General features: G+C 34.5%; 1 protein-coding gene across 2 annotated transcripts in view; it reads right to left on the reverse strand.

The window, feature by feature from the left end:
• The window catches only part of STXBP5L (syntaxin binding protein 5 like), a 405174-nt gene that overhangs the window by 218940 nt on the left and 159209 nt on the right, over window positions 1-27025 (reverse strand). For both annotated transcript variants that reach the window (XM_032630474.1, XM_032630475.1), the window contains exons 7-8: window positions 18031-18114; window positions 12661-12784 (exon numbers count right to left, since the gene is read on the reverse strand). In XM_032630474.1, the coding sequence (XP_032486365.1) occupies window positions 12661-12784; window positions 18031-18114 (208 nt within the window). The remainder of the gene's footprint in view (window positions 1-12660; window positions 12785-18030; window positions 18115-27025) is intronic.

Genomic DNA, 27025 nt, shown 5'->3' on the forward strand with positions numbered 1-27025 from the left:
TTCTTTGAAAAGATAAACAAAATTGATAAATCCTTAGCCAGACTCATAAGAAAAAAAGGTAGAGGGCCAACCCAAATCAATAAAACCAGAAATGAAAAAGGAGAAGTTATAACCAACACAACAGACATACCAGGGATCATAAGAGACTACTATGAACAACCATACGCCAAAAAACGGACAACCTAGGAGAAATGGACAAATTCTTAGAAAGGCACACTCTCCCAAGACTGAACCAGGAAGAAATAGAAAATATAAACAGACCAATGACCAGTAATGAAACTGAATCATTAATTTAAAATTCCCAACACACAAAAGTTCAGGAGAAACTAACTTCACAAGTGAATTCTACCAAACATTTAAAGAAGAGTTAGTACATACCCTTCTCAATCTATTCCAAAAATTGCAGAGGAAGGAACACTTCTGAACTCATTCTATGAGACCACCATCACCTTGGTACCAAAACCAGACCAAGATAGCACAAAAAAAGAAAATTACAGGCCAATATCACTGATGAACATAGATGCAAAGATCCTCAACAGAATACTAGAAAACTGAATCCAACAATACATTAAAAGAATCATACACCATGAAAAATGGGATTTATCCCAGGGATAAAAATTTTTCAATATCTGCAAATCAATCAGTGTGATACACCACATCAACATATTGAAGAATAAAAACCATATGATCATCTCAATAGATGCAGAAAGCTTTTGATAAAATTCAACATCAATTTATTATAAAAACTCTCTAGAAGGAGGACACAGAGGAAACACACTTCAACATAATAAAGGCCATATTTGAGAAACCCACATCTAACATCATAATCAGTGGTAAAAAGCTGAAAGCATTTCCTCTAAGATAGGAACAAGAAAAGGATGCCCATTCTCGCTACTTTTATTCAACATAGTTGTGGAAGTCCTAGCCATAGCACTCACATAAGAAAAAGAAACAGAAGAATCCAAATTGGAAAGGAAGACATAAAAGTGTCACTGTTTGCAGATGACATGATACTATACATAGAAAATTCAAAAGATGCCACCAAAAAAATTATCAGTGCTCATCAATGAATTCAGTAAAGTTGCAGGATGAAAAATCAATATACAGAAATTTGTTTCATTTCTGTACACTAACAATGGACTCTCAGAAAGAGAAATTTAGGAAATAATCCCATTTACCATGAAATCAAAAAGAGTAAAAAACCTAGGGATAAACCTACCTAAGGAGGCAAAAGACCAGTATGCCAAAAACTATAAGAATCTGATGAAAGAAACTGAAGAAGACACAAACAGATTGAAAGATATACTGTGTTCTTGGATTGGAAGAACGAATATTGTGAAAATGACCATAATACCCAAGGCAATCTACAGATTCAATGCAATCTCTATCAAATTACCAATGGCATTTTTCATAGAACTGGAACAAATAATTTTAAAATTTGTATGGAAATACAAAACACCCTGAATAGCCAAAGAAATCTTGAGAAAGAAAAATGGAGCTGGAGGAATCAGGCTCCCTGACTTCAGACTATACTACAAAGGTAAAGTAATTAAAACAGTATGGTACTGTCACAAAAACAGACACATAGATCAGTGGAACAGGATAGAGTCCAGAAATAAACTGATGTACTTATGGTCAGTTAATCTATGACAAGGAGGCAAGAATATAAAATGAAGAAAAGACAGTCTCTTCAATAAGAAAAACTGGACAGCCACATGTAAAAGAATGAAATTAGAACATTCTCTAACACCATATACAAAAATAAATTCAAAATGAATTAAAGACCTAAATTTAAGAACAGATACTATAAAACTCCTAGAGAAAAACATAGAACACTCTGTGACATAAATTGCAGCACTTTTTTTTTTTTGGATACAACTCCTAAAGTAAATAAAACAAATAAATAAACAATTGTGACCCAATCAAACTTAAAAGCTTCTGCAAAGGAAACCATCAACAAAACAAAAAGACAAACTACTGAATGGGGAGAAAATATTTACAAATTGCATGGCTGATAAGGGATTAAGAGCCAACATGTATAAATAGTTCATACAACTCAACATTGTAAAAACAAACAACCTGATTAAAAATTGGGCAGAACTGAATAGACATTTATCCAAAGAAGACATACAGATGGCCAATAGGCACATGAAAAGTTCAACATCACTAATCATCAGGGAAATGCAAATCAAAACCACAATGAATTATCATCTCACACTTGTCAGAACGGCTATCATCAAAAAGAACACAAATAACAAATGTTGGTGAGGATGTGGATAAAAGGGAACCCTTGTGTACTCTTGGCGGGAATATAAATTGGTGTAGCCACTGTGAAGAACAGTGTGGAGTTTTCTTAAAAAACTAAAAACAGAACTACCATATGACCCAGCAATTCCACTCCTGGGTATTTATCTGAAAAAAACAAAAACACTAATTTGAAAAAGTACATGCACTCCAACGTTCATAGCCACATAATTCACAATAGCCAAAATATGGAAGTGAACTACGTGTCCATCAACAGATGAATCGATAAAGAAGATGTGGTACACACACACACACACACACACACACATACACACACACACACACACACAATGGAATACTACTCAGCTATAAAAAAAAGAATTAAATTTTGCTATTTGCAGCAACATGGATGGACTTGGAGGGCACTGTGCTAAGTGAAATAAGTCAGACAGAGAAAGACAAATATTGTATGATATCACTTACATGTGAAATCTAAACAATGCAATAAACTAGTGACTATAACAAAAAAGAAGCACTCTCACAGATATAGAGAACAAACAAGTGGTTTCCAGCGGGGAGAAGAGGGTGAGGGGCAATATAGGGATAGGGGAGTGGGAGGCACAAACTACTGGCTATAAGATAGCTCAAGGATATATTGTACAACACAAGTAATACAGCCAATATTTTTAAATAATTGTAAATGAAAAATAACCTTTAAAAATTATATAACATTAAAAAAATTTTTTTAATAAACTAAAAAAATAGCTGGGGGGAATCAAGAAGGTAGAGTAGGAAGACATGGAGCTCACCTCCCACAACAAACACATCAAAATATATCTATAAATGGAACAGTACTCATGAAAAGATAACTGGAAGCTGGCAGAAGAACTCCTTTACAACCAAAGTTGCAAGACAACTTTGTCAGTTGTCTAGTCAGTTACAAGGGAACCCCCATAAGAATATCAGCTGATTTCTCTGAAGAAACTTTGCAGGCCAGAAGGGAGTGGCATGATAGATTCAAAGTCCTGAAAGGGAAAACCCTGCAACCTAGGATACTCTACCCAGCAAAATTATTATTTACAAATCTCTACATTATCAGGTAGGTTGGGGGAAAAAAGGCTTTGGGTCAGGACCTCCATCCTTGGGAGGAATCTGTAAGGAAGAGAACGTCTGCATGGGCAGACCCTTACCCTAGGGAGCTAGAAAGTGGAGCCACAATCTGAGCATCCCAGCCCTGGGGTCCACATGGAGTAGAAAACCCTCTTGCCTGCTGAGACAAACAGAAGGGCTAGAGAAGTCTAGACTCTGATGATGGCTTGCTAACAATTAGTGCAGAGACAGCCTTGCATTGGTGGCTGCCACCTCGCTGCATTTCCCAATCCAAAGGGGCAAACAACCCAGCCCCACTCACTCCACAACACAGCCTGGCACAAGCTCTGGGCAAAGACTCAGCCTACATATGCAGAAACAGCCCAGAAGGCCCGGGTGATATCTGGGGTGGAGCCATGGAGGCCACTGTAATTGCAGGCATGGAGCAGTACCACAGGAGTGCACTGCAGCTAAGCACTGAATCTTGGGTAGATAGGCCCTGGGAGAGGACTCATCCAGAAATTAAGAGACAGCCCTGATGGCCTTGGGTGTGAGTTGGGTGGAGACAGCCATTGTCAGCAGGCTCAGGAGTATGCAGTGGTTCCTCTCCCAGTGAGAGCACCCCAGCTCCACCCACTCCATACCACAACTTAGCGCTAGTTCTGGGAGAAGACTGCCACAGTAGCAGCCCAGATCCCAGGTGGCACATGAGCCACCTCAATTCCTGTCACCACAATGCACCAACCCTGAGACTCAGCCTACTCTAAATGACAGCCTAGCACTAGATCTGGGATGTACACAACAGAGAAAAGGAAGCAACCTTGTGCTGCTTCTGGGCAGACGTCTACACAGGCAGCACATAGGTCTCTGTGACTGTATGGGCCTCATTTGCTTTCAGTGATCACCTCTTTGGGGCAGGGCAAATACTCAAGGGCAACAGAGCCTGACAGAACCCAAACCTTAGGGCTTCTACTCCAACTACTGGGAAGCAAACTCTGCCACTTGTGGGGCAGCCACAGGCACAGAGGAGAGAGGAAGCCCTACCTCACATCCTCCACAGGCTCTAGATACTATAACACCAACCACACCCTCTATCAAAAGGATAACGACCAGCACACCCTGAGGAAAGATAGGGCTGGTGTCCACACTGAAACCAGCTCTCACACCAAAAACACTGAACACACACAGTCTCCAAAGCAACAATCCCACATAAAAACACCCCTTCAAGACCACAGTAGAAATATGTTTCCCCTAAATTCATAGAGACAGAGAAAGTTAAGTAAAATGAAAAGGCAGAAGAACTACTCCCAATTAAAACAAGAAAAATCCCCTGAGAAAACAAATAATGAAACAGATCTCACCAGTCTACTAGACCCTGAGCTCAAAAAGGTGGCAATAAAAATGATGAGTGAGAAAGATTATTGATAGAAATGCAGATCACTGTAACAAGGAACTAGAAGCTATAAAGATGAACCAATCAAAAACAGACAATTCTATTGCTGAGATTAAAAGCAATCTAAAAGCAACGAATAGCTGACTAAATGACACAGAAGAACAAATAAGTGATATGGAAGATAGAATAATGGAAATCACCCTATCATGCAGAAAGACAAATTTAAAAAAAAGCAACATGTAAGATCTATAGGATAATATAAAACATGCCAACCATAATAGGGGTTCCAGAAAGAGAAGAGAGAGAGAAGGGGATCAAAAATGTATGTGAAAAAAGTATGGCTGAAAATTTCCCAAACCTAAAGAAGGAAACAGATATCGGGTACAGGAAGCACAAAAGGTCCTGAACAAGATGACCCGAACAGATCCACACCAAGACATATCAAAATTAAAATGGCTAAAGTTAAAGAGAGGATTCTAAACGTAGCAAGAGACAAACAAATAGTCAGTTACAAGGGAACCCCCATAAGAATATCAGCTGATTTCTCTGAGAAACTTTGCAGGCCAGAAGGGAGTGGCATGATAGATTCAAAGTCCTGAAAGGGAAAACCCTGCAACCTAGGATACTCTACCCAGCAAAATTATTATTTACAATAGAAGGAGAGATAAAGAATTTCTCAGACAAGCAAAAACTAAAAGAATACAGCAGTACTAAAGCTACCCTAAAAGAAATATTGAATGGTCTTCTCTAAATGGAAAAGAAGCAAGAATCTATAGGAAAAGGAAAATCCCAACAAGAAAGGCAAATATATAGTAAGGTTTGAAGATCACTTAAATAAGCCAGTACACAGATTAAAAAAAATCCAAAAAAATTGTAAAAACAATTATAACTACAACACATAATAAAAGGATAAGCATGAAGATGTAAAATATGACATCAAAATCCAAAAATGTGGGGAAGGGGAAAAAAATGTAGATCTTTTACAACATGTTTGAACATGAATGACTATCAGTTTAAAGCAAGTAGATATAGTTATGGGTCAACATACTTGAACTCCACAGTAACCACAAATCAAAAATATACAAGAGATTCACAGAAACCAAAAAGAAAGAAATGCAAGTATATTACAAAGAAAAATCATCAAACCATAAAAGGAAAAACAAAAAGAATAAACAAAGAAAAATTACAAAATCAACTTGAAAACAAGGAATAAAATGACAATAAATACATACCTATCAATACATGGAATAAATGTTCTGATCAAAACACATGGAGTGGCAGAGTTGATAAAAAATACATAACTCAAGAGCCTACCATATGCTGCCTACTAGAGATTCACTTCAGGGCTAAAGACAGAAATTGAAAGTGAGGGGATGGAAAATGATATTTCATGCAAATGGAAATGAGAAGAAAGAGATGGTAGCAATACCCATACCAGGCAAAATAGACTTTAAAACAAAGTCTATAACAAAGACAAAGAAGGGAACTATATAATGATAACAGAATCAACATAAGAAGAGGATATTACACACATCAACATATAAGCATACAATACAGGCACACCTAAATATATAAAACAAATACTAAGAGACATAAAGGGAGAAATTTACAGGAATACAATAATAATAGGAGAAGTTAACATCCCACTGACATCAATGGACAGATCATGCAGAGAGAAAATCAATAAAGCAATATAGGTCCTAAATGACACAAGAGACCAGGTGGACTTAGTTTTTATCTACAGGACACTACATCCAAAAAAAAATAGAATACACATAATTTTCAAGTAGTTATGGAACACTCTCTAGGATAGAGCACATATTAGCTCACAAAACAAAGTCTCAACAAATTTAAGAGGACAGAAATTATTTCAAGCATCTTTTCTGACCACAACAGTATGAAACTAGAAATAAACAATACAAAGAAAAATGGAAAAATAAGAAACATATGGAGACGAAACAACATGCTACTAAAAAAACCAATGGGTCAATGATGAAATCAAAGAAGAAATCAGAAAATACCTCAAGACAAATAGCAATGAATACAGAACCTTACAAAATCTATGGGATGCAGCAAAAGCATTTCTAAGAGGGCAGTTCATACTGATACAGCTCTTCCTCAAGAAACAACAAAAATCTCAAACACCCTAAGTGACCACCTAAAAGAATTAGAAAAAAAGAACAAAAAAGTCTAAAGTTATCAGAAAGAAAGAAATAATAAAGATCATAGAAGAAATAAATAAAGATTAAAAAATAACAGAAAAGAGCAATGAAACCAAGAGCCATTTTTTTGAAAGATAAACAAAATTGACAATTCACTAGCCAAGGTCACAAAAAAGAAAAGAAAGAGGACCCAAATAAACAAAATAAGAAATGAAAGAGGAGAAATAATAACTGATAGCACAGAAATACAAAACATCATAAGAAAATACTATGAACAACTATTAATATGCCAAAAACTAGACAACTTGGAAAAAATGGACAAGTTTCTAGAAACATACAGCCTGCCAAAACTGAGTCAAGAAGAAACAGATAATGTGGACAGACCAATCACTAGAAGTAAAATAGAATCTGTAATTAAAAAAAAAAAATAGGGACTTCCCTGGTGGTCCAGTGGCAAAGAATCCACCTTACGATGCAGGGGACAGGGGTTTGAACCCTGGTCAAGGAACTAAGATCCCACATGCCATGGGGCAACTAAGCCTGCGTGTCACAACTACTGAGCTCATGTACCTCAACGAGAGAGCTCACGTGCTGCAAACTACAGAGCCCTCTCGCCCTGGAGACTGCGTGCCACAACTAGAGAGAGAAAACCTACACGCCACAACTAGAGAGAAACCCACATGCAGCAACAAGAGACAGGCCCATGCACCATGATGAAGAGCCCACATGCCTCAATGAAGGTCCCGAGTGCTGCAACTAAGACCCGATGCAACCATAAATAAATAAATAAATAATGAATAAATCTTAAAAAAAAAAATTCCCTGCAAACAGAAGTCCAGTACTGGACAGATTCACTGGGGAAATCTACCAAACATACAAAGAATAACTTATTCCTATCCTTTTCAAACTATTCCAAAAAATTGAAGAGAATAGAACACTCTCTAATTCATTCTATAAGGCCACCATCACCCTGATACCAAAACCAAACAAATACACTAAAAAAAAAAAAAGAAATAAAAGAAAATTACAGGCCAATATCTCTGATGAATATAGATGCAAAAATCCCCACCAAAATATTAGCAAATCAAATCCAACAATACATAAAAAGGATCATACACCATGATCAAGTTTGTTTTATTCCAGGGTCATGAGGATTGTTCAATATTCACAAACCAATCAATGTGATATACCACATTAACAAAAGAAAAAATAAAAATTACATCATAATCTCAATAGACACAGAAAAAGCATTTGGCAAAATTCAACATCCATTCATAATAAAAACTCTCATCAAAGTGGGTATAAGGAACATATCTCAACATAATAAAGGCCATTTACACTAAACACAGAGCCAATATAATACTCAACAGTGAAAAGCTGACAGAATTCCTGCTAAACTCAGAAGCAAGACAAGGATGTTCACTCTCACCACTTCTATTTAACATAGTATTGTAAGTCCTAACCTAACCACAGCAATAAGAAACTGGAAAGGAAGTGGTAAAACTGTCACTCTATGCAGATGACATGGTACTCTATGTAGAGAACCCTAAAGTTTCCACACAGAAACTATCAGAACTAGTAAGTCAGCAAGGTAGCAGAATACAAGATTAATATACATAAATCTGTTGTATTTCTTTATATTAACAATGAAATGTCAGAAAGAGAAAATAAAAGAAAAATCCTGTTTAAAATTGCATCAAAAATATAAAATACCTAGGGATAAACTTAACCAAGGAGGTGAAAGACCTTACACTGAAAACTATAAAACTTTGATAAATGAAACTAAAAGTGATTTAAAATATATATATACATATTCCATGCTCTTGGATTGGAAGAATTAATATTGTTAAAAATGGCCATACTACCCAAAGCAAACTACAGATTTAGTGCAATCTTTATCAAAATATCCATGACATTTTTCACAGAACTAGATCAATCCTAAAATTTATATGGAACCACAAAAGGCCCAGAACTGTCAAAGCAATTCTGAGAAAAAAGTACAAAGCTGGAGGTATAACCCTTACAGACTTCAGAAAAAGCTACAATCATCAAAACAGTGTGGTACTTGCACACACTAAATAAGGCACATAGATCAATGGAACAGGACAGAGAGCCCAGAAATAAACCCACAACTTATGGTCAATTAATCTACGAGAAAGGAGGCAAGAATATACAATGGAGAAAAAATAGTCTCTTCAGCAAGGGGTGCTTGGAAAGCTGGACAGCTACATATAAATCAATGAACTTTGAACACTTCCTCACACCAGATACAAATATAAACTCAAAATGGTTTAAAGACTTAAATACAAGACTTGACACCATAAAACTCCCGGAACAGAACATAGGCAAAATATTCTCTGATATAAATCGTAGCAATATTATCTTAGATCAGTCTCCCAAGGCAAAAGAAATCCAAGCAAAAATAAACAAATGGCACTTAATCAAACTTAAAAGCTTTTACAGAGTAAAGGAAACCATCAACAAAATAAAAAGACAACCTACAAAATGGGAGAAAATGTTTGTAAATGATGCAACTGACAAGGGGTTAATATCCAATATATACAAGCAGCTCATATAACTCAATATCAAAAAAAAAACCCAATCAAAACATGGGCAAAAACCTAAATAGACATTTTTCCAAGGAAGACATACAGATAGCTAACAGTCACATGAAAAGGTGCTCAACATTGCTAATTATTAGAGAAATGCAAGTCAAAACCACAATGAGTTATCACCTCATACTGGTTAGAATGGTTATCATCAAAATGTCTACAAATAATATATGCTGGAGAGGATGTGGAGGAAAGGGAACCCTTGTATGTTGTTGGAAGGAATGTAAATTGGTGCAGCCATTACGGAAAATAGTATGGAGGTTCTTCAAAAAACTAAAAATAGAGCTACCCATATGATCCAACAATCCTACTCCTGGGTATATATCCAGAAAAAAATGAAAACTCTAATTTGAAAAGATACATGCGCCGCAATGTTCACAACAGCACTATTTACGATAGCCAAGACATGGAAACAACCAAAATGTCCACCAACAGATGAATTGATAAAGAAGGTGTGGTATATAAGTACAATGGAATATTACTCATCCATAAAAAAGAATGAAATATTGTCATTTAAGCAACATGGATGGACCTAGAGAATATTATACTTAGTGAAGTAAGTCAGACAGAGAAAGACAAATACTATATGATATCACTTATATGTGGAATCTAAAAATTAATCTATATACAAAACAGAAACAGACTTATAAATATAAAAAACAAATTTATGGTTACCAAAGGGGAGGGAGGTGGGGAGGGACAAATTACATGTATTGGATTAACAGATATAAACTACTATACATAAAATAGATAAGCAACAAGGATTTACTGTATCAAACAGTGAATTATATTCAGTATCTTGTAATAACGTATACTGGAATATAATATGAAAATAAAAATAACTGAATCACTACACTGTACACCTGAAACTAACAAAACATTGTAAGTTAGCTATACATCAATAAAAAAATACTTAAAGAGTATTGAAAGCAAAAATTGTAACATTGTATTTAGATGTAATACATATGATAACTGTTGCTGAAGGACAATGGGTGAAGATAAATAAATATACGTGGTAGTGAAATTTCTACATTTTATGTAAAGTGTTACAATTAACCCTAATAGGATATGGAAAGTTAAGGAAGTACAATATATTGTAATCCCTAGAGCAACAGATTAAAAAGAATATGTGAAGATAAATTGCCTATATGTAAATTCAAATGGAACCATAATAAAAACTTTCAAATAATCCAAAAGAAGGCAAAAAGGGGAGATAAAAGGAACAAAAAATGATAGGACCAACAACAACAAAAAATAAACTGGTATACCTAAATCCAATCCCATCAGTAATTATATTTAATATTAACGGACTAAACACTCCAACTAAATTATGTAAGACTGAATAAAAAACAAGACCCAACTATATGTTCTCTACAGGAGACATGATAGATACCTAACAATAAAACCTTAAAATACATGAAACAAAAAAGTACAGAATTAAAGTGAAAAGTAGACAATTCTATAATCATTAAATTTTAATACCGCTTTCTCAGAAACTGATTCCTAGTCAAACACCAGTTAAATCACAGAATATCTGATAAACGATATCAGCCACATTTAGCTATTTGATTTTTAGAGTATAAAAACAAAAATAAATAGAAGTACAAGGAAAATATTCATAACACATATTTTAACTTACTTCTCTAAGAATTGAAAAATCAACCAATAATAAAAAACAGTGAAGATTTAAACAGTACAAAGTAAAAATGAGAATTTCAAATTTGACTCAGATCATATATGTGTGTGTGTGTGTGTGTGTGTGTGTGTGTGTGTGTATCTCACATCTATATAATGGATATTACTCAGCCATGTAAAAGAATGAAATTCTGCCATTTGCAACAACAGAGATGGCAGAATAGCATAGAGTACTATGCTAAGTTAAATAATTCAAAGAAAGACAAATACTCTATGTTATCACTTATACGTGGAGCCAAAAAATAAAACAAAAACAAAGCAGAAACAGACTCACAGATATAGAGAACAAACTAGTGGTTACCAGAGTAGAGACGGAAGGGGGGAGGGGCAAATTAGGGGTATGAGATTAAGAGATACATATACATTTATTTATATGTATAAAATAAATAAGCAATAATGAATATTGTACAGCACAGGGAATTACAACCATTATTTTGTAAGAACTTTAACTGGAGTGTAATCTATAAAAATATTGAAAAACTATGTTGTACACCTGAAACTGATATAAATAATATATCAACTGTACTTCTATTTAAATAAATAAATAAATAAAGCATCTCTAAGTAAGTTTTTAAATGTAAGGTAATCGCTAAGTAAACTGCTAAGGTAAATGTTGCAATAATTTAATCTTTTGTGGTGGAACATGCAACTGTGGTACAAAAAATGGCAAACCAACCCAAGCTGGAATAGTTCCATCTTTTGATTTCACCCACTATAAAAACATACCACTATTTTCTCAATGTGAAACTATAATAAACACTCAGAAACTATGAAATAGAATGTATTTCATTAACCTCTAGGTTTTGACCGCTTTATTCTTACAACCAACCAATGGTATGAGATAAACACGAAACTCAGATCATCACCAATATTATGGAAAATAATATGGCCTCTGAATAAAAGATATTCATACATTTTAAATTTTTATTCTGCCTAGTTAGACAGATCCAACATAAATCCTAAATATCTCCTTTCAATGAGGAATATAAGATAAATACAACCTACGATAAAAACCATGTAGTCATAATTTAGTGGAATCAAATGGCAGAAATGGAAATAAATGGGAGAATTTAGAAAACAACAGACTCTAAAGCAGTATAGAAATTAGGTCCAAGAGTCAGATCTATAAAGTGCCATTCTCTCACTAGCTCCTTACCCCTTAAAATTCGTCAAATATCCTATATTATCTCCTCTGCTTCAGGTACATCAACCATCAGTTATTCAATTTTTGGTATCAAAATTGAATAGGTATCACTTACAATGTAGGAAAGTTGATAGATAGGAGGAAGGGAAGTATAGAAACTTTGGGTCATAATGTAGGGATCTGAAGGAGGTATAAAGGGGTATTTAGAATCAGAAGCTATGTCCTATTACCTCTTTCTAGTGATAATGATACCAACTTTCCTACTTCAAGTAACGGCACTGAATCTCCAGAGTTGATTTCTTTTGAAAGCATACATCTTACCATGTGGAATTGTGGTCTGGAAAGGACGACTTGGGCTTTTCAGGTTCCATAAAGTCAAGCTACCATCTGAATGGCTGCACATGAATTGTTTGCCCTCATGATGCCAATCAATTGAATGAATAGCCTAATGAAATAACAATTAAAAACAAGTAGAGGAGGGGAAAAGTTGATATATCATTCTATATTCCAAAGGAAAAATATTTTAACACAGAATTATTATAGCAATAACACTTAAGAAACATATGTAATTTTTCTGACCTAGGTCATACTACCTTTGGTTTCAACCTTCTATAGGCTTATAAAAGGCTACAAAAACTCACCTCCTAAGATAAAGAAAAGTTAAGTAAATTTCATAGTATCGTTAGATCCCAGAACTTTTTGTTGTAAATCCTAGGTCCTCCCCGTACCCTTTAATGCTGCTTTGAAAATTATTACACAGAAGTAAAAGCAAGGTTATCAGAAAATAATCTCTGGTGAGGTAGAAGCCTAGTTCCACTTAAAATAGCCAACTTAAAAGGTAGTTTACATAAGAGTTGCAATTTGAGGGCTTACTACATGCCAGACCCCAGGGTAAGCAGTTTATGTACATTATCTCATTTAATCCTACAAAACAGATATTATGTTTTTCCAGGCCTAGAAAGATTGAGTTGCTTGCTCAGGTTACACCCCTCAAAGCCAGCGTCTGACTACAAAACCCATATTTGGAATCACTGGACTATATTAACTCTAACATATACTATTTAATTTGACTTAAAGCAAGAAGAGTTTAAAATTTTTGTATTTACAGATTCATTCTGTAGATGTGAATTAAATAAAATTAAAAAGTAATCATTACATTTTCCTAATTTGTTTTATTCCCAATGGTTGCACAGTGTCTTGCATAAAGTAGGTACTCAAAAAATCTGTCAAATGAATAATTAATGTTATCAAATATTTCCACACTCTTGGTATTCTTTCAAAATTAATAAAGTATATATGGAACTTGGGTAGTGTGCTAATAAGCAGAATGAAAGAAACTCTAGTAGGCATAAAAGTTGAACAGATGTATATACAGCATGATCCTTTCCTTAAAAGAAACAACTGCGAGGTAGGAAACATTTATACCAATGTTAATACTACTTATCGTTTGGAACTTTTAACATTTAGTTTTTTAATCTATATTTATAAAACTAAGTTATGTATATATTTATTTTATACCAAACTTATACATACACACACACACACACACACACACACATATTTCCAAACAATAAGTATTGTTAGAGTTATAAATAAATGATGACTAGAGCAGTCATTAGACATATCAGAAATGAAATAGTATATGAGTGGACCTCAAGATAAGTAAGATGTGGTTAATTGCAAAAGATACCATGACACACTGGACTTATGTTTTCTCTCACCCTGGTCTTTATTACTGGGCAGAGAAGACTTCTTTATTGCCAGGGTTCAGTAGAGGCAGTGAGAGGGGAAAAATGCTCTTCTTTGTCTTCTCCTCTGCGTATTTCTTCTCATTTTTTATGTGACTAAAGGGAAATGTCACTTCTTGCCTCCTCTACATGTTAACCTGGATGAACCTCAGTCAATTTAAAGTTCTCTCAGACTACTTTGCTATAAATGGTAGTCGCAGAGCCCCAGCCCTAACCTTCTTTCTATCCCACTGCATTTCTGTCTACTGGAGAAGACAGATATAAAAATGATATATATAACATAAAACCAACATAAGTACTATAAAAGAAGTACATTTATTGTACAGAAGAGTAGGCATGTAAAACCAACTTGTTATTAAAGAATAGGATGTCAAATAGCCCATCATTGAAGAGACTGAACAGCTGGAATTTGAACTGACTTAATGGGTAAAAGTTCAATTTCTATTTATTTGATTATACCCCACTCTTTTCTTTAAAAAGGACCTTAAGCATTTGCTGAAAAACCAAATATAATACAACTAATTAAAGAAAAAAAATTTTAATGAAGAACAATATGGAAAATAAACTCAGTGGCTGTGACTGAATTTCTTGTAAACGAAAAAGACAAAGGAAACCCAAAAAGCTAGGTAACAATCTGAAAAAAGGAAAAACAGCAGTTAGTAAGGAATTAAAAAGTTATCCTCATGTCAGACTCTGAGAGATTTCTCTGTGAGAGATTATTTAAGAAATATTGATGTAATGAAACAAAAATTTCACAGCTAATGTGGAAGTAAAATTCATATGGTTATTTCTGAAAATGATCTTGGATTTTCAAAACAAAACTCTGAATTCATCAGTGGTTATTTATCAAGTGGCTAGTTAGATAGTCCAAATAGCTTTACAGTAGCTAAATAATTAATAGAATTTTGATATGCATAAGAGAAAAGAAGAGAGTTCATGATAAGGTATTAGCAGAAGCAAAGGCCTGGAGGTAGGAAGTAAATGGTATGTTTAGGAGACAGTGAGTAACATATCTGAAGTGTAGAAGTGTGTAGAAGGATGCAGTAAATTAAATTCAAGGGAAAAAGCACCAGGGCCTTAAACCTCCTGTCAAGGAATAAGACTTTGTACTGTTGACAACTGGGAGCCATTCAAAGGTTTTGAGGTAGAGAATTACCTGATCTGCTATGTCTTAAAATGATAACCTTGTTAGTGAAATATATATTTAAAAGGTAAGATATCTGAGGAAACATGATTAGTTAAAAGGCTATTGTAAGTCTTCCAGGCAAAACATAACATCCTCAACTAGGACGCTGAATGTGGGAATGAAAAAGGAGAAGAAATAAATGAGAGACAATATAAAAATTGGATCAAGAAGACTACAAAAGTGATTGCATACGATATATGAAGAAGAAAAAAGGGTCAAATATAACTCTGAGGGTTATAAATTAAAATAACTAAATCAAAATTGAAAAACTGAAAAAGAGGTTCAGACCTTTAAATATAAATTCAGTGCCAATGGAATATTCATCTGGACTTATAGATTATTAGATATTGGGATCTAGATGTCAGGAGAGAGGTAAGAGTTAAAGATATATGAATTTTTAATTTATCAGCATAATATAGGTAATATTTGAAATGGTGGGAGAGGATATGAACATAAATGTAAACTGAAGGAGAAATGAAGAGAGGGTGAAGACGCAGAATCCTGAAGAGTATCTATAATGTAAAGGAGAGTTAAGGAAAGAACCAGTGATGGAGAAAGGAGGGGTGAAAAATGAGGTGGAAAAACACAAACAAGGGAAGAAACCATTTTAAGAAGGATGGACTTATGTAAAGTCACAGGTTTAGTGAGGAACTTAAAAGACTAAGGAAGGGGTCACTGGTCATTGGTGACTTATGAGAAACCATTTCAGGACAGATGATTTCAAAATGTGAGACATAAAGTGATGAGGAAAGTTTGAAAAGTTTGGTAGTAACATGAAGTATACAACTATCTTTATTAAAATGATAGGACATATAATTATGCATTAAAGTAAATCAATTTTCTATATATTCATATAATTCTAAGTATAAAGTGTAGTATTCTACTGACTTAAACATTGTCAATCTTTACTTAAATATTTCATTGCAAAATTACTTTCACTTACTTTTTAAAGTTAGAAATCTTCCTTCCACACTTTTTAAGGCCACAGGAAAACTAGCTGATTGAGCATTCTCATCTGGATTTCCATTTCAGCTGCTCCACTCTAGTTCCAACTGGCTAAATATACAGATGGTATTTGGACTCTTATCTAACTGCTAGTCTTTTTTTTTTTTTTTTTTTTTTTTTTTTGCGGTACGCAGGCCTCTCACTGTTGTGGCCTCTCCCGTTGTGGAGCACAGGCTCCGGACACGCAAGCTCAGTGGCCATGGCTCACGGGCCTAGCCGCTCTGTAGCATGTGGGATCTTCCCAGACCCGGGCATCTGGTTAGGAAGCCCTAACTGCTAATCTTAAGAGAGGAAGTGATCTTCATATTCATCTTTGTATTTTATGTATTTAACAAAAGGAAAACCCTAGCTTAGCTCTCTAGGACCTTCTTGCCTTATGATTCAAGGTGGCTCGTAAGTTGATCATGAAGAGCATAATTGTATGACATTGCTTGCCAGAGTATTGTTCACTAATCGTGACCAAATTACCCAGCTGTTATATCATTTACTTCTGAATTCTTTGTCACCATGACAATAATCTAGTATATATCATAAAATCTTAGTTTTCCAGAACCACTAAGAAATGAATGGGGGGTGGGGGTTATGGGATAGCTGAAGGCTTGTACCTTTAAGCACCAAAATTTAAATTTTACTTTTATAAGGGGATGGAAGAGGGCATAAAAAGAAACTGTTCTAAAAAAATGTGTTTTCCTTTCAAATTTATTTCTCTATTTATCTTAGTGTTGTCTTAAATTCTTTGGCACTCTTCCCATTTAAGCCTGGGTAATTCTAAACAGTGATTTTTGACCTATATTTTCCTATCTCTCATCACTGTAACAATTTTTAATTTAATTGAGAGCCTAGATGATCACCTTTATTTCCACAGCTACAAGACATAATTTCCCTTTCTCACCTTTTGCCCCTAGCCTCACTCTTTTCACATTAGCTTCTTCTTAAGAAGGAAATAATAGCCTAGAATCAATCTTCAAACAACCGAAGTATCAATTAACAGACTATTCCTTGATAAGAGTTCATTGTTTTCTCTACATGAAAACCTAAAATCTCAATTCTGTACGATGAAATGTACTTCAAGATCTGACTTTTATTATTAAGTATTACTATTTTAAAAATCTCTCTTTACTGTAAGAAGGCAAGCATTAGAAGATAAGGCCTTTCAAACTGACTAAACTTTCTGCCACAGAAAAACAATTTTCTAAAGATGTGAATAGTATCTTTAGAGACCTTAAGGACAAAAAGGTTAAGAAATAAGCATAGGGCTTCCCTGGTGGCGCAGTGGTTGAGAGTCCGCCTGCCGATGCAGGGGACACAGGTTCGTGCCCCGGTCCAGGAGGATCCCACATGCCGTGGAGCGGCTGGGCCCGTGAGCCATGGCCACTGAGCCTGCGCGTCTGGAGCCTGTGCTCCACAATGGGAGAGGCCACAACAGTGAGAGGACCGTGTACCGCAAAAAAGAAAAAAAAAAAGAAATAAATAAACATAGAGCCTAAAGGAAAGAAAAAGATAGGTAATAGACACCAACATATGTAAATGCCCAAAAAAGGCTTAAAAATAATCCGTCAAGGCAAAATTTCCACTCAGGAGAACAACCCAGAGGTGGAACTCGTGCAAATACCAACAGGCAGTGTGAGGTACTGGATCAGAACTAGGCAGTTTTCCAATGATAAAAATACTGGTAACATACAAGGCTTAAATGTAGAAAACAGGCATAAAATCACAATACTCTTTTCAAATATTCCAGTAGAATTCACTTACCTCATCATAATAAACTCTCAGTTCTGCTCTTTTAGATTTCAAGTCCCAGAATACTACAGTACCATTTTCATAACCTATTAGCAGCTGGAAAACATTAGAACAATCATTTTTGTAATTCTAACATTAATTTTACCTTGTTCCAAATAAAAATTAATGTTAATACAATAAAGTATAATCATACTACACTATACAACTTTATTTAGAATACCAATTTTTCCAAACCTGAATACAGGTTTTCTACATTGAAAAAATTTGGCACATGAACTCTACTTCAATATAAACATTTACCAATGAAATCTACCTCATTCCAAAGAGTATATTGAGAAAATATGTAAGTATATATGAAACAACATAAAAATAAATGAGAACATTGGAACAACAGAAAAATGGGATAGAAAATGAAGATGAAATAAAGGACATGTGATAACTTTAACAAACAGTGTATATGCCATCCAGTTTTTTGCACTTGAAAAATGTGGCCACAAATTTGGCTTCAAATTTCTTTCTATCAAATCCAATTTTCTGACTTACGTCAGTATTTTAAATTGGTGATTTATGAACTCTCTGCAGTTCACAAAGATATTCTAGAGATCCACATCATTAAATATAGTTGATACTGATTTATAAATCAATAAATAAGACAATTAACAAAATATACATTCTTCATTTCAAAAGAAAAGGATTTGAGAACAGAAAATGATTATTAGATGATCATATTCAAGACTCAGTCATTCAGCTAAATACTGCTAGCTGTGCTGATGGTTTTTACTATGATTCTGATTTTTATTTGTAGTTATATTTTGTTAAATTTAATCTACCATTGGTTAAAAAAAACCCAGAAAGGATAAAAATAGGCCAACGTTCAAATAATGATATTTCACAGGAATGTGCCTTAAGATGATTTTCTTGAAATCCATTAGCAGTATTTCTCTGGTGAAAATTCTTATACGGTTAATAAAGATGTTTCAGTAACTCCAAAACACAGTGGTAAAAACAGAAAATATAATGGTAGTTATAAGTTACTCCTACATAGTTTCTTGAGACCTAATCATTTCCCTAGAAATTTTATAACAGAACACAAAAAAACAACAAAAATAAGCCAGCTAGTAGTTTTAACAGGAAACAAAATTTCAAATATCAGATCATGAAAGCAATGCACATTACTTTTGAAGGTATAGCATATACTTAAATGTTTTATTATTAAACTGCAAACAATAAATTCTAAAATTGACTTTAAAAATTGAGCTTTCTACATATTAAGTTAAAGTTAATGACTTCACAAATTTAAAAAGTCAAAATTAGTGTAAACAAAGACTTTCTTAAAATAAAATTTATATAAAGTAATATATACTGTACTAAGATATGTATTAACTTCAACTTTTTTTTATATACCAGAGAAAATGATAAACAATAAAACCAAATCCTATGAGGTGTATGATAAAAGTTTCTATGAAATGTATGGAAAGAAGATTTATAAGTCTAAAAAGTTTGGAAAATCTGACCTAAGCAAGAAAATGAATAATATAACTTTTCAGAAATTGAGCCTCAAGATGTAATGGAATGATATTCTAAAGTGCTATTATATTTTTTATAATAAACATAAGATAGAAGTCAGTTTGTTTATAAAACATTATAAGCAATAGTCCCAGTAAATCACAAAATATAAAATAATAAACCTCAAAGTATCAAAAAATTGAGATAACTATACAAGATTGTGATATGGAAAATATGAAAATACATTAGAAACACTTAAAGAATTGAGAAAGAGAAAAACAGCCCCTGACATCCAGGAGACACCAGACAAAGTCATTCTGTGACCATGATGAATCAAGACAAAAATAAGATCCCTCTGTAATCATGCCTGATCACATCAAAACAGGAATATTGCCCACATCACAAATACATATCATATATGTACGTGTGTGTGTGTGTATATATATATATGTGTGTAAATATATATATATGTGTGTGTGTGTATATATATATATATATATATATATATATAGGCAAAGAAGTAGGTGATTTCTTCACTACATATTGTCAGGACCTGGAAAAGTTTCTGAAGAAAATAGGTATCTGCAAAAATATCTGTTAAATTAGTTAGTAAATACCAAATAATCAAAATCAAAGATACTATATATTCTCTAACAAACATGAAATTAGAACTCACTGACAAAAATATTTTGGAAACTAAAAAATATGCATTTAAGTAATTATGGCGAAACAAGAAATCATAATGAAAAGTATGCAACAGAAAAGAACAAAAATGCCTCATATTGAACCTTGTGGGATACAGATGATCCTCATCAAGAGGGAAATATATGGTTTTATAAATACAGGCATACCTTAAAGATACTGTGGGTTCAGTTCCAGACCACCTCAACAGAATGTAATATCAAAATAAAGTGAGTTATACAAGTTTTTTTTGGTTTCTCAGTGCATGTAGACTTCTATACTGTAATCTATTAAGTGTACATAGCATTATGTCTAAAAAAGCAATACACATAACTTAATTAAAAGTACTTTATAGCTAAAAAATGCTAACCATCATCTGAGCCTTCAGTGACTCATATTTTTTCAAGAGTAATATCAAAGATCACTGGGTAGAGGTGGGATCAAGATGGAAGAGTAGGAAGACCCTGAGCTCACCTCCTCCTGTGCACACACCAAAACTACAACATATATATAAAATAACTCTCTCTCAGAACAATCTGAAGACTGGCTGTACAGCTTTTTTACAATTAAGGATTTTTTTTTTAAATCACAAAGAGACAGGTACAAGGGTGAAAGAAGCGACCTAGTTAGGACCCACACCCCCAGCAGGTCACCCAAAAGACAAAGGGGATATTACAAACTCAGAGGCCCCAGCCAATGCTCACTTCAGCTCCAGCCCTCCCACCAAAGCCAGCAAGCACACACAGTCTGCAAAGGGACACTCCTATACAATGACACACTTTCCACACCAGGTGAGACAAATGTTTTGCCTAATTAATAAAGACAAACACTGAAAGTGAAACAAAATTAAGAAGGCAGAGGAATATGTTCCAAATGAAATAACAAGATAAAACTCCTAATGAGGGCTTCCCTGGTGGCGCAGTGGTTGAGAATCTGCCTGCCAATGCAGGGGACACGGGTTCGAGCCCTGGTCTGGGAAGATCCCACATGCCGCGGAGCGACTAGGCCCGTGAGCCACAACTACTGAGCCTGCGCGTCTGGAGCCTGTGCTCCGCAACAAGAGAGGCCGCAATAGTGAGAGACCCACGCACCGCAATGAAGAGTGGCCCCTGCTTGCCGCAGCTAGAGAAAGCCCTTGCACAGAAACGAAGACCCAACACAGCCAAAAATAAATAAATAAATTTAAAAAAAAAAAAAAAAAAAAAAAAAAACTCCTAATGAAATGAAGATAAGTAATTTACATGATAAAGATTTCAAAGCAATGTCATAAAAATGCTTACCAAACTCAGAAGAATAGAGGATCACAGTGAGAACTTCAATAAAAAATTAGAAAATATTAAAAAAGAACCAATCAGAGCTTAAGAATACAATAACTGAAATGAAAAATATACCAGAGAGAATAAAAAGCAGATTAAGTGGTAAAGAAGAATTAATAAATGAGTTGGAAAACAGAATAGTGGAAATCACCCAATCAGAACAGTAAAAAGAAAAAGGTTTTAAAATAAGGATAGTTTAAGGGACCTCTGACACAACACTGAGTGTCACAATATTCATGTTATAGGATTTAGTCCCAGGAGGAGAAAAGAGAGGAAAAGGGGCAGAAAATATATTTGATGAAATAAGGGCTGACAAATTCTCTACCCTGGGGAATGAAATAGATATCCAGGTCCAGGAATCAGAGACAGTCCTAAAAAGATGAACCCAAAGAGTCAACACCAAGACACATCATAAGAAAAACAGCCAGAGTTAAAGAGAGAGAATTCTAAAGGTAGCAAGAGAAAAACAAAGAATCAAACAAAATGGAACCCCCATAAGGCTCTCATTGAGTTTTCAGCAGAAACTGTAGGCCAGAAGACAGTGGCATGATATATTTAAAGTGCTGAAAGGGAAAAACCTAAACCAAGGATACTCTACACAACAAGGTTAGGCATTCAGAATTGAAGGCAATATAAAGGTTCCCAAGACGAGCAAAAAGTAAAAGAGTTCATCGCTGCCAGGCAGGCCACACAAGCAATGTTGAAGGATCTTCTTTAAGCAAAAAAGAAAAGGCCATAACAAGAAATGAGAAAATACATGAAGAAAATAAATCTCATTGGTAGAAGCAAATATAATAGTAAAGGCAGTGGATCAACTGCTTAAAAAGCTGGTATGGAGGTTAGATGACAAAAGTTGTAAAATCAATTCTAATTACAATGAGTAATTAAAGGATACACAAAAAGATGTAAAATATAATGTCAAAAACATAAAATATGGTGATGGGATTATAAAAACTGTAGAACTTTAAGAATGTGTTTCAATTTAAATGACTATCAGTTTAAAACAAATATCTATCTACCTACCTGCCTATTTACTGCATAGTAACCAAAAACCAAAAACCTAGAATAGATACACAAATACAAAGAGAAAGAAACCCAAACATAATACTAAAAAAAAATCATCAAACCACAGGGAAGAGACTAAAAGAAGAAGAAAAGAATAGAGAAGAACTACAAAAACAATCAGAAAACATATAACAAAATGGCAAAAAGGACATGCCTATCAATAATCACTTTAAGTGTAAATGAACTAAATGCCCCAATCAAAAGACACTGGGTGGCTGAATGGATAAAAAAAAACAAGACATCTATATGCTGCCTATAAGAGACTCACTTCTGAGCTAAAGACACACATAGACTGAAAGTGAAAGGATGGGAAAAGATATTCCATGGAAATGGAAATGAAAAGAAAGCAGGGGTAATATAACTCATATCAGACAAAATAGACTTTAAAACAAAGATTGTAACAAAAGGCGAAGAAGGGCATTACATAATGTTAAGGGGGGGTCAATCCAAAAAGAGGAACTAATATTCATAACATATATGCACCTAACATAGGAGCAACTAAATATATAAACCAAATATTAACAGACATAAAAGGAGAAATTGACAGTAACACAGTATTAGTAGGGGATTTAATACCCCACATACATCAATGAATAAATCATCCAGACAGAAAATCAATAAGAAAACATTGGCCTTCAATGATACTTTGAGCAGTTGGACTTAATAGATATCTACAGAGTATTCCATCCAAAAACTATAGAATACACATCTTCTTCAACTGCACATGGAACATTCTCCAGGATAGATCACATGGTAGGCCACAAAACTAATCTCAGTAATTTAAAGAGTAAAATCATATAAAGTATCTTTTCTGACCACAGTGGTATGAAACTAGATATCAATTACAGAATGAGAGGTGGAAAAGACACAAACACATGAAGGCTAAACAATGGGCTGCTAAAAAAAATAATGGGTCAATGAAGAAATCAAAGAGAAAAAAATTTTTTAAATGTCTTGAGATGAATGAAAATTGAAACACAACTTTTCAAAATCTGTGGGATGCAGCAAATGCAGTTCTTAGGGGGAAGTTTGTAGCAATACAGGCCTATCTCAAGAAATTTTAAAAATCTCAAAAAACCTGACTTGAAACCTAAAGGAATTACAAAAAGAAAAAACTCATAGTAGAAGGAAGGAAATAATAAAGATCAGGGGAGAAATAAATAAAATAGAGACCAAAAAATGGAGAAAAAGATCAATGAAACTAAGAGGTTATTTTTTTAAGATAAAGAAAATTGATGAAACTTTAGCCAGACTCATCAAGAAAAAAGAGAGAAGGTCCAATTAAATACAATCAAAAATGAACATGAAGTTATACAAGATATCACAGAAATACAATAATTGAAGAATACTACAAACATTTACACGACAACAACTTGAACAATCTAGAAGAAATGGACAAACTCATAAATGTACAATATCCCAGGAAAAAATAGAAAGTATGAACAGACCAATTACCAGTAATGAAATTGAATCAGTAATAAAAAACAAAACCAAAACTCCCAACAAACAAAAGTCCAGTATCACATAGCTTCACACTGGAATTCTACCAAACATTGAAAGAAGATTTAGTATCTATCCTTTTCAAACTCTTTTAAAACACTGAAGAGAAGGGAACACTTCCAAACTCATTCTTTGAATCCAGCATTACACTGATACCAAAGCCAGGCAAAGATACTACAACAAAAGGAAATTACATGTCAATAAATCTGAAAAATATAGATGCAAAGATCCTCAACAAAATATTAGCAAACAAAATTCAACAATATATAAAAAGGATCATACACCATGATCAAATGGGATTTATCCCAACGGTGCAAGTTTGGTTCAGTATCTGCAAATCAATCAATGTGATACACCATAGTAACTAAAGGAAGGATAAAATCACATGATCATTACAATCAGTGCAGAAAAAGCATTTGACAAAATTCAACAACTATTCATGATAAAAATCCTTATCAAAGTTGGTATAGAGGAAATATATCTCAATATAATAAAAGCCATTTGTGGCAAAACCACAGCTAACATTATACTCAATGGTGACAAGCTAAAAGCTTTTCCTAAGTTCAGGAACAAGACAAGAATGTCCACTCTTATTCAACATAGTATTGGAAGTCCTAGCCCCAGGAATCAGACAAGAAAAAGAAATGAAAGTCATCTAAATTAGAAGGGAAAAAGTAAAATTGTCACTATTTGCAGATGACATGATACTTTATATAAAAATCCCTAAAGACTATTAGAACTAATAAATAAATTCAGTAAAGATGCAGGATACAAAATTAATATACATAAATCTTCATTTCTATACATCAAAAATGAACTATCAGAAAGAGAAAGCAAGAAAGCAATCCCACTTAAAATTGCATCAAAAAATATAAAATATTTAGGAATAAAGTTAACCAAGGAGATGAAAGATCTACACTCTGAAAACTATATGACACTGATGAAAGAAACTGAAGACAACATAAATAAAGATATTCTATGTTCATGGATTGGAAGAATTAATAGTGTTAAAAAGTCTAGGGGCTTCCCTGGTGGCACAGTGGTTGAGAGTCCACCTGCCGATGCAGGGGATGCGGGTTCATGCCCCTGTCCAGGAGGATCCCATGTGCCATGGAGCAGCTGGGCCCGTGAGCCATGGCCACTGGGCCTGCACATCCGGAGCCTATGCTCTGTGGTGGGAGAGGCCACAGCAGTGAGAGGTCCATGTACCGCAAAAAAAAAAAAAAGTCTATACCACCCAAAGCAATCTACATATTCAGTGAAATCCCTATCAAAATACTGAGGGCATTTTTCACAGAACTAGAACAAATAATCCTAAAATTTCAATGAACCATAAAAGACCCTGAATAATCAAAGCCATCTTGAGAAAGGAGAACAAAGCTGGAGGTATCACACACACTCCCTGACTTCAAAATATACTATAAAGCTAAAGTAATCAAAACAGTATGACACTGCACCAAAACAGACACATAGATCAATGGAACAGAATAGAGAGCCTAGAAATAAACTCACACATACAGTCAATTAATCAACAACAAAGGAGGCAACAATATACAATGGGAAAAAGACAGTTTCTTCACATAAGTGGTTTGGGGAAAACTGGACAGCTACATGTAAAAGAATGAAACTAGACCATTTTCTCACAACATATAAAAAAATAAACTCTAAACGGACAAAAGAGGACTTCCCTGGTGGTCCAGTGGTAAAGAATCTGCCTTCCAATGCAGGGGACGGGGGTTCAATCTCTGGTCGGGGAACTAAGATCCCACATGCTGTGGGGCAACTAAGCCTGCACGCCACAACTACTGAGCTCATGCGCCTCAATGAGAGAGCCTGCATGCTGCAAACTACAGAGCCCACATGCTCTGGAACCTGTGCACCACAACTACAGAGCCCACTCACTCTGGAGCCTGCATGCCACAACTAGAGAGAGAAAATCCTCATGCCACTACTAGAGAAAAGCCCACGTGCTGCAACGAAGAGCCCATGCACCACAATGAGCACTGCAACGAAAGATCCCACATGCCGCAATGAAGATCCCATGTGCCACAACAAAGACCTGATGCAGCCCAATAAATAAATATTTTTTTTAAAAAGCCATAGCAATGGACATACCATTAAAAAATAAATAAATAAATGTACAAAAGACTTAAATGTAAGACCTGAAACAACAAAACTCCTAGAAGAAAACATAGGCAGTATGTTCTTTGAAATCAGTCTTAGCAATATTTTTTTGGATCTGTCTCCTCAGGTAAGGACAACAAAAGCAAAAATAAGCAAACGGGACCACATCAAACTAAAAATCTTTTGCACAGTGAAGGAAAGCATTAACAAAATTAAAAGACAAGTATGGAATAGGAGAAAATATTTGCAAATGATGTGACTGAAGTTCAAAATATATAAAGAACTCATACAATTCAATATCAAAAAAACAAACTATCCGATTAAAAAATGGCATTTTTCCAAAGAAGCTATACAGATGTCCAACAGGCACATGAAAAGATGCTCAACATCACTAATCAACAGGAAAATGCAAATCACAACCACAATGAGATATCACCTCACACCTGTCAAAATGACTATCATCAAAAAGACAACAAATAATTAACAAGTGTTGGCAAGGATGTGGAGAAAAGGGAACACTTGTGCATTGTTGGGGAGAACATAAACTGGTGCAGCCGCTATGGAAAGCAGTATGGAGGTTCCTCAAAAAAATTAAAAATTGAACCACCATACGATCCAGCAATTCCACTCCTGGGTATTTACTTAAAGAAAAGGAAAACACTAATTCAAAAACATATGCACCCCAATGTTCACTGTAGCATTATATACAATAGCCAAGATATGAAGCAACTTAAATGTCCATAAACAGATGAATGGATAAAGATGTGGTACACACACACACACACACACACACACACACTGCAATATTTCTCAGC

This window comes from Phocoena sinus, chromosome 4, assembly GCF_008692025.1.
Source record: "Phocoena sinus isolate mPhoSin1 chromosome 4, mPhoSin1.pri, whole genome shotgun sequence".
Lineage (NCBI taxonomy): Eukaryota > Metazoa > Chordata > Mammalia > Artiodactyla > Phocoenidae > Phocoena > Phocoena sinus.